Raw genomic sequence first — 10,515 nt, forward strand, 5'->3', positions numbered from 1 at the left:
AACTCATAATCCTTTGCCTCGATCCAAGAAAAACAATAGACTAAAACGAAGGTAAGAAAACTGAAACATGTAGAACACACATTAGTACAACTATTTATTCATTAACCAAATTACAAATTAAGATGTAAATAAAACAATTCAAACAAACAAGGGATCAAAAACCAAATTAAAGCGAACTTATAAATTTCGTTTGCAAAGACAATTAATTAATCGACTATAGGCCTGACTCTCTAAAAGTATCCCCAGCGGAGTCGCCAAGCTGTCGAAACGATTTTTAAACGGGAGCGGGTAGGGGGCGAGATTTTGAAAACCGCGTCATTTTTAATTATTCTATTTTCAATTGAATTTTTAATTAAAAACAATGCAATTTTAGAAAATCTCTCGTTTCAAAAAATTGGAAATTCCTTTATGATAAAAATATAAGGTTCGAGGAGTCGCCACCAATCTTTGATTAGGGTGTGATTGGGCACCCAAAACGTTGTCATTTTAAATAAAAATTAATTTTAATTAAAACAACAATTAAGGTCTGCGTTATCAAAATCTGAGTTCGGGAGTCGGTTACGCGTGGGGAAGGATTAGCACCCCCACAACGCCCTAAATCGGTACCTCGTCGATTAATTATTGTCTTTGCAACGAATTTCACAAGCTCGAATTTAATTTGATTTATGATCCCTTAAAAACAAAAATGCAAATTTGAAACATTGAAAAGGAACAAAACAGATTTTCTTTCGTTCCCAAATTTTACAGTGATAAATCCAAATTTAATTAGGCGTTATGATGGGATATAATTTTATTTAAAATTGCCAAAAAACTCTCTAGTAAGTTAGGAGAAGCCATTGACACTTTTAAATTAAAAGAGTATTACCCTTATTCCAATTACGTAGTGGTGTCGGGTCATGCACACAAGATTAACATGCTTTAAAAAAATACACCTAACCTATATGTGTGAACAACATGCTCGGAATAATATGCATATATTTAAAGTAAATCTAAATTAGCCCTACAAACAGGACGAAGTATTAAACAAGTGGCTAAAATAGAAAGAAAATAAACAGTGAGCTCTTCTCCATAAATGTCATTTCCAAGTACTGCAAATAAAATATAACCCAAAGTGCTGCATAGGACCAAAATAACATTTCTCAAATTACATATCCAAAGTGAAAACAACACAGGAATACTCCTAAACCGATTCTGGACTAAAATGAAATATGCCAAAAATGTGGAATCCCGATGTCTAAACCACAAAACATTAGTGAAGTTACACTAGGACTAAAATGAAAGCCATGAAAAATCTAAGCCAAATATTAAATTAACAAAAATTTAAAAACAACACAACTCAGGACTGAAATGCAAACGCGTAAAGATTGATGCCATAATCAGAAATATTTAAAAGACTGAACCACATATTAAAATGCATTGAAACAAAACATGAAAGGATTTACTATGAAAATAACCCCTCTAAGGCGTTGAAGCGGATACCCCTACTCGGATGAAACGACACCGTCCCAAGCACCCTCAAACGCCGCCGTTTTGGCGTGCACGCATATAGATTCCACCAGGCAACCAAATACCCTAATTATCATCTTCTACACAAACCCAAACCAAGGTTGCGCCGTTCTCTTCCTCTCTCAACTCTCTCATTCCCGATAGCCTCCTCAAAGCAAACGACCATCGTGGTCGCAGCTGCTAAGGGCTCCGATGAGGGGCCAAAAGCCAACACCCTCGTCCTCTTTACAACCTGAACCCCATATGAAACCAAATCAAAATAATAACCCCAATTGAAGCTTCCCCTCAAAATCGAAACCCTAAACTAATATCTAAGCCTAATATCTCCAAAACAAAACACAGATGCTACTCCAAACCGAGTCTACCTCACCTTATCCTAACACAGGACAACGACCCCAAAGACCAACATCCCCCACTCGATGCTATGCTCAACTCTGGCGACAAACATAGGCGAGGATAAAAGGTAAGAAGATTCAAACCCTCCTTTACTCTTACTCTTTTATTTTTAAAAAAACCCAGATCTAAAAACTAACTCATAATCTACATGCAAGCCTCCCAAAGGATCCCCAACGCCCAGGCCTGCCACCATATATTGGTGTCATTCTTACCCTGACCACCACGGGTACGACCGACTAAGGTAATGGAGACTAACCTCTCTCCTCTATTCCTTTCTTATTTTGGTTTCAAAGTAATACAAGTAAACGTAAAGAAAACTGGAAAACAAGAAAATACCCAAAAAGAATACCTCGAACCAAATTGTATTTCTATTACTTCTCGGTTTTTTGCATACAATGGCGAGATTCCTGTTACATTATCTTTTTCCTGGGTTTCAGAATACCATGATTACAAAGAGTTCCTCTTTTCTTTTCGATGGATCTTTTTTGACTGATTTCCCTTTTTTTTGTTGGTGTCGTTCTCCTCTTCAGCTGATGGAATCCCTTATGAATTGTTGTCTTTAATCTCCCCTCATTAATTGATATCCCCGTGATTCTATATTGATTGCTATTTTCGTTCTGTCTCGTGGTTGATTTCTCCTTGTTCACTGCTGCCCGTGACCCCCCGTTATGTGTTTTCTATATTAATGCGCTGCTTCATCACCTTGGATTGCTGTTTGCAGGGCACGCACGAGCTGTTGCCGTTGGTGGTGATGGGGAACCGAGCTGTTCTGCTCAGGTTTGGTGTTGGCATGGGCAGTGGAGCTTCAGCAGTATGGGCATAGGTGACATGGGAACATGGGACAGGCCTCGGGCACAGCTGCTGTTGGGAGTGGAGTAGAGAATTGAGATGTTCTGCTCGGGTTTGGTGCTGGCATGGGAAGCTGCTCGGTTCTAGCATTTCACGTGGGAGACAGTTGCTAAGGAGCTGTGCTGCACATGGAAGGCATGGATGACAGCCACCAGTGGTCTCACGTGGGAAGCAATGGTCAACTCGGGTCTTGTAATTGTTGAGTCAATTATTTGAACTTGGGCTTGTAAATGGACTTTAATTTTAGAATTTGGATTTCAATTTGTGCCCCGATTTCCATATACGATTCCAATTCCAATCGAGCACCTAAAGCTTTCAAACGTGAAATTCCACGCTTCATTATTTGAATTAATTCTTCATCGAGAACTAACACATTCAAATTAACTCTTGATCATCTTCAAAATGAAATTAAAAGGCCCGGACAAAATTAGGGTATTACAATATCCCGAAGGACCGCGTAGAATTGCACCGTAGTGCCATATAATAATGTCCATAAGGACCACATATTATTCCTTAAGAATCATATACATATACTAGGGATCAAGTATGTGTCTTTCAAGACTTCACACATGTTCCAAAGAATATACATATGTCCCGAAAGACCGCGTAGACCCTCTACCCTTGGCATGCCAACTATACCTATAGTTCTCATCTACATAACATGGGCTTTTACATTTCACGTAGTCTATATCGCGTAGACATGTAAATTCTTACCTTTTCACATAGCTCATAACTTTTCCCACATATTCATGTCATATAATGCATTTTATATGAACTCATGTCATGTCTCATAATACAGAATATGCTCATGTACCAAGATATAAAATCTAGACTTATCACAAGTCTAGAATGGAGTATTTTCTATAATTATGCTATGCATATGCACTCACCTATTTCTTTGCCTTTTCCTCGATCGATCCTACTTGTAGATTGTTCCTGAACTCGTGTAGGCTCGGTATCTACATAAACATAATTTCCAAGATGATTATCAGATGTCTATGTCTTGAAATTAATCTTTAATAGCTTACCAATTTAAGGAATTAATAGTTTAGTATTTCTTTCTTTTCTCTTTTTTTTTATACATGGGGAATCGGTTCCCCCTGGGGGTATCGATTCCCCTCTAGCATTCTGGAAATTCATATTCGTTGAGGGGGTATCGGTTCCCCTTGAATGGGTACCGATTCCCCTAGCCCAGAAATCCTATTTTGAGCTCGGAAATCATCTCATTTCAGCTCAAACATACATATTTCACTCCCTTTAATACTCTTAGCTTTCATACACTTACTTAAACTAATTATTATCCATTCAATACCTCTAAACTAAAAAAAACTAATCATCCATATAGAATTGAAGAATCTTACTCAAATTCCAACTTGTTCTAATTTCAATTCTATTACCTCATACTTCTTAATTAACTTATTGACAAGTCAAAAATCTTATTCAAACTTCAAAAACTCATCCATATCAAAATTTCATCTAAAAACTCATTTTCCAAATCTATCTCTAAAACACTTATCTTGTTGTCTTAATGTCATATAAGCTTTCCTTTAGCTCATATAACATCCAAACTTCAATTTCCAAGCTAAAAATCAAAGAAACTACCAAGGTTCAGATTCTTACCTTTACTTGCAAGCTTCACGGTTGGAGAAGGAAGAGAAGAAGAGAGAAAAGTCTGGAATGCTTATCTCAAATGCCCACGTGATTTATAAAATCACCCTAATGAATATTTAATTATTTCACTTACTAAATTACTCTTTTGCCCTCTTAATTCTCCTTCTTTATAATTCAATCCTACACCAAATAACTCAAATAGGTCATTCAACTCTTCCATCATTTTACTTAAATCACAAAATATTGAAACTTTGCAAATTAATCACTAACCCGGCATGGAGGATGTTACATGACCAATATCAAAATCATTACACGCAAGGTCTGTTTCTTCTTCTGAAAAATAATCAAAATCTGAGTATTAACCAAGATCAAAGTCTGGGTATTGACCAAGATCAAAGTCTGGGTATTGACCAAGATCAAATTTCGAATACTGACTAGTACTCACAATTTTTTCTGTTGGCTCATCATCGTCTAACTGGTCAATACGAAAACCGGAATTTGGTGCTGAAAGTTGATTGGGGATTTGGATTAGGGAAAGGTTGTGGGTTTTGAGATTGTATTTGGTATTGGAAATGTGGTTAAACAATATTTGCTTGGTGATGAAATTGTGGTGGAACCATTAAATTTTGAGCACCATAAACTGGGGTTGAAAAACTTAGTTGATTACTACCCGCTACTGACCCAACTTCACTACTTCTAGGTTCAACAACATATAATGTAACATCATCACTTGAAACACTAATGTAAGCAATGAATCGTTCAACATCTTCATTGTCGGTTAACAAATAAACTTTACCATTTCTCTGATAAGATAGCCTAAATCCACTTAGGGGCTCTAAATTCAATTTATTTGCAACACGTAACATTAGAGTTTCATAAGTTAACTTTTTTAATGACAGTTTTAGTTGAAGATTCATGGGTAAAGGCATATATTGTAAAACACCATGAACATTCTCCCATGACCCTCCAAAACACAAATCTATCCAAACATGATCAACATTAGATGATTTCATTATTGTAAATTAATTTACTAAACAAACGAGCTGCGAAACTAAAACCTGTTGCCGGATGGGGAAGGATGTTGTTGGATATAGGAACGGATATCGTCGGAGAGAGTGATAGATGGAGATGGAATGAGTTGCGATTTAGGGATTTAGGTTATGAGTTACTGCTGATGCGTAGTTAATATACCCAAAACATTTGTGTTGCGAAATTAAAACCTGTTGCGAATTCAGAAATCGAGTTGCGAATTTGAAAACTGATTTGCGATACCGGAGATCGCGTTGCGAATTATCGATTGCGTTGCGATTTACGGATACGCGTTGCGATTTTACGTATTGCCGTTGCGATTTACGGATACGCATTGCGATTTACGTATTCTCGTTGTGATTTACAGATACGCGTTGTGATTTACGTATTCTCGTTGCGATTTACAGATATGCGTTGCGATTTTACGTATTGTCGTTGCGATTTACGGATACGCGTTGCGATTTTACGGATACTCGTTGCGATAGTCAGAATCGCGTTGCGATTTATATGTTCGCGTTGCGATTTTCATATTCGCGTTGCGATTTTGGAAAATCGCAAAGCGAATTTGTACTATCGCATTGCGATTCTTCATAATCGCGTTGCGATTCTGGGAACTGATTTGCGATTCTGGAGATCGCGTTACGATTTTTATTTCGCATTGCGATTTTATTGGTCATTTTGGCAAATCCAAAAAAAATTAGTTAAAATCATATATTATAAGGTATTTTTAGTCACTGAAACGATTTTCTCTTTATATTATTGTCCTGCTAGTGAGTGTGCATACCCCCAAGATATACTATAAAATACGATTGAATAATTTATTAGAATTTAATCTACAGAAAAGTGAAAAGGGTATGTGGAATCGTCGTGGCCTGGGGTGGCTGCCTTCAATCAAGGTTTCATTCAAGAGTTTGGTCATGGTTAATGGGATTTGACAGGACGTGCCTTCAATCAAGGTTTCATTCAAGAGTAATTTACCTTAAAATAATTAAAATATTATTTAAAAAAGAATAATATTTAAAACGACTACTTATACAATAAAGATTTTTTATATTAAAATAAAACGTTTAAACTAAAATACTTAAAAAAGAAGAAAATAAAATAAAATTAAAGTTACCATTTTAATAAACGTAAAACCTTAATTTTAATATTATACCTAAAAAATAAGCAGCCGTCCACTAGATATTGACATATAATGATTTACCACTACATTTTGTAAAATTTTGTTTTGCTTTTAAGGACCAAATTGCAATTCACATGGAAAATGTTTTTCATGCGACGACAATATCAAGATGGTAAGATTGAAGCTTGTCTCAAAATCTCTCAACTTTTACCTTTTTATTAAAAAGTTTGACGTTGTCATTTTTCATATTCAACGTGAAAATTCTAGGGGTGGTAATTAAATATTTATAAATGTAATTGATGGAAATATAACATATTAATAATACTTATAAATTGAAATATGAAATATTTTAAAATAATTATATTTTTTCTCCCATCTTCAATTTTAGCTTCCCTTACCTTCATCAAATCTGCCTCTCTTCATCCTTTTTATCATCAAGTCAAAAGGACGTTTAACTAAAAGATTTCATCCGATGTGCGACACCTGCGTGTAAAATCCATTATCACATATCCATTTACTCAAAAGTCAATTTTGACAATGACCTGGTTGACGTTTATTTGTTTGTGTGAACAAAATATTAATAAAACCCTTCTTTCATTCTTTACAATGCAAAAAATCAAGTATTCAATCAAATTATTAATATGATCTTTATATTTATATAAATATGATAAAAATAATTATTATAAATAAAAACAAATGAAGTGATAATTAAAATATATATATTTGGACTTAAATTGTATTAACCCTGGATAAATAAAATCAATATACTTATATAATTAAAACTAAAATCATTTATCATAAAACATGAATAGGCAGACTGTTAATTAAGATAAATCTAAACATAAATCAAAATATCTTTGAACATGATTCACATGTAGTAATACTCAATCTTAAATTATAAATTCAATTTAAAAAAATGTATGTATAATAAAAATCGAAATTGAATACTCAGAAATCTAATACTTCAATCTTTGCTAAATCTATCATGCCTCTACTATTTTTAATCAAACTTAAATGTGTTAATTGAGTTAGGAGTAGGTTTTGTGCTCGTTGCATGTTTTTCGAAATGAAATAACATTTTAGTTTATGTCTATAAACTCGATATTTAAAGATGGTAAAGATAAATATATATGAATATATAAAACAAATTATGGTATTCTTTTATTAATAAATAACTAAATAAGTATGAATAAAAACTTAAATAAATTAATGCAATTAGTTTTAGAAAAACAATATTTAATTAATTTAGGGTTATTTTTTTTGAATTAATCACTGGTATCCGATCTATTGACCAACTAATCAAAATCGGGTACTGCAGAGGCGAGGGCGACCCTCCCAACCCAGTTTTCTCTATTTACAAACATCAGAATTCGAAACTCTAACCTTGCTTAAGGGACCTAGTGTCTCATCCCATTAGAAATTTAGGGTTCTTGTTTCTAGCATATGCAATGATTTATTTTGTTGTTAGATGGTAGCCTCCATTATAAACAAATGATGGAAAGTGATACATGATTGACTTATGAAACACTCAAATCTCGAATGCAGCCAAGCCTAGAAAAGAAGTAGGTCAATTTAGTTTAGCATAATGCTGTACACTCTTTTTCTCTCCCTTACTCTAAGATCCCTAAACACATATCTATGGTTAATTTCATATGGGCTGCCTTTTCCCTACAATACACATTATCCCATATGTTTTAAAAATAAATTAAACTCTTTTATAGTTAAGCACAAATCTTGATTATCTTTTTCGGTGTCATCATTTCCCTACCATTATCGGGAAATTCATTTAATAGAAGAAGAAGCAATATCACATTATTAGTTTCCTTGTCTGGGGGAGTGAACAATGGTGCATGGCGATTGAACAAAGTGCGTGAAGCTCGTCATTAATTCCGTTACTGTACGGAAAACGATACCAGCCAACAAATGGAATTCCTATTGCAACATGAAATTCATTTTCTATATTCAGTAGGGAGCTTTTTTTTTTCTTTTTAAAGCTTAATCCATGTCCTCCATGAACATCGTGGGCAGAATCTCTCGATTACGTAATTTGCCATGTTAACTTAATAATTTTTTTTAACTTAGTGGAAGCAAGTGTTTTGTTTAAAATAATGTGCGTGATTATTTTTCCATCAAAGCAAACAGTCTGAAAATTGCAAGTTAAAGAAAACCCAGAAGAGAGAAGATGTTTATACTTGATATAGATAATTTGAAGTAGAATATAAACCAACTAGTTTTGAGGAGAAAGGAATGGAAAGATTATAAAAGTTGAATTGCAAAAAAAATCTCTTTCTCTTCTTTTCTGAAATTCTCTGATGAAAAACAATCTATACCCCTAGTTGATACAAATTTACACCACCCATGTATACAGTGCAGTCGTTGTGGCCCGAAGTAGCTTGATTCATCACAGGTAGAATTTTGTGGGAATGCTTTGATGTTGGCAAGCTTCAAATCCAGACACAATTTGAGGATAGGGTAGTGAATTTATGTCTCCCGAGCTTCTACCTTCAACTGAACTAGTCCCAGTACTGCTGCCATCGACCATGTTTTCTGTTCCATAAAAGCCATCAATCCCATCCATTATATGTTGATTGTTGCAGTAGATCAGCTCACTTAGCTCCGCTTGGAAACTATCAAGACCTTGAAACACATCATCAGGACCATCAACATCGTTAACATTAAAATGGGAAATTCCGTCTGTGAGTTGAGAACAAGTACAGTTTAAGGGACTAAGGGAAGAAGCAGATGAAAGTATGTTCATGGAATACTCATATGGCTGGTCTTGAGCAAACGAAACATCGAAAGGGTATCGAAAATTCATTGAATCTTGGGGCGTGCTTGGTAAGGGCATGACTGGTGGTGGCAGCAGCGGCCAGTGTGCGGCCTGGTTCATCGTTCCAGGAACCGTATAATCCTCACTTCCTATATTCATTTCTTGGTTAAAGGTAAGGCAGGTAGCTCTCCCAGCTTGATGCTCTTTTCTCTGTTTGCCCAGGAGCTTCTTTTTAAGCTTTGTGTTCCAGTGGTTTTTAATATCATTGTCGGTTCTCCCAGGCAGTTGTGCTGCAATTATAGACCATCTGCGCATTCAACATAAGTGGCGTAACTATTAAGAAGAAAAAAGACCCCAACTAATATATATATATATATACCTGCTTCCAATGCTTATGTAAAGGGTGCAAATGATGTTATCCTCTTCTTCTGAAAACCCTCCATGCCTGATGTTTGGTCGAAGATAATTCAACCATCTAAGACGACAGCTCTTGCCGCATCTCTTTAGCCCTGAAATTTGGTATCGTTCAACAGAAAAAAGGAAACTTGGACTACAAAGATTTATATGAAGAACAGAAGTATTGCTAACCTATCTTCTGAGGCAATGCAATCCAGTTGCCGCCAGTGCCGTTTTCGTCTATATAAGCCTTGAGCTTGGCGTCTTCCTCCGGCGACCATGGGCCTCTCTTCACGTTAGCTTTGTCACAGCAAGGAGCTCTCCCCATGTTTGTTGAGTTGAGAAAGAGAGTTTCAAAGTAATTTTATCTGTTCTATTATTATCTCTTGCTTGACAACAATGAGAGTGATGATATATATATATATTCACACCATGGAAAAAGGGAAGGGAAGACTATAATGGCCAGAGGAAGACACACTTGAAGATTAGAAATGTGTTCCCCAGGGTTTAAAAAAAGGAGAACGAGGGGAAAAATATTCAAAAACGATGGAACTTTATACATAAAATATTGAAGAAATGAAAAGTGGAAGAACAAGAGTGCAGGATTTTTCTGATTGTCCTGCTACCTCCTGAATCTATGCTAATCTTTATCTAAATAATCATGCAATTATTTTATCATTTAATTTGCTAGTTGCTGCTACATTGATTAGCCATCTCCATAATTTGACTGGATCCCATATCTGTTGATGGAGGTCTGACACATGATCAACCGCTGCTGCGGTTGATGATAATCATGGAACTTATGGACCCACCAATGGTTTGTGACTGAGAAAGA

At 35.3% G+C, this 10,515-nt stretch overlaps 1 protein-coding gene across 1 annotated transcript; it reads right to left on the reverse strand.

The window, feature by feature from the left end:
• Positions 1 to 8,797: 8,797 nt before the first annotated feature.
• LOC120138085 (transcription factor MYB87-like) lies at positions 8,798 to 10,192 on the reverse strand. The gene is made up of 3 exons (XM_039153682.1): positions 9,873 to 10,192; positions 9,664 to 9,793; positions 8,798 to 9,591 (listed from the first exon to the last, which is right to left on the reverse strand). Exons 1-3 carry the CDS (start codon positions 10,006 to 10,008, stop codon positions 8,916 to 8,918), a joined length of 942 nt encoding a protein of 313 aa, XP_039009613.1. The 5' UTR covers positions 10,009 to 10,192; the 3' UTR covers positions 8,798 to 8,915.
• Positions 10,193 to 10,515: the final 323 nt, after the last annotated feature.

This window comes from Hibiscus syriacus, unplaced genomic scaffold (genome assembly GCF_006381635.1).
Source record: "Hibiscus syriacus cultivar Baekdansim isolate YM2019G1 unplaced genomic scaffold, ASM638163v2 tig00110678_pilon, whole genome shotgun sequence".
Lineage (NCBI taxonomy): Eukaryota > Viridiplantae > Streptophyta > Magnoliopsida > Malvales > Malvaceae > Hibiscus > Hibiscus syriacus.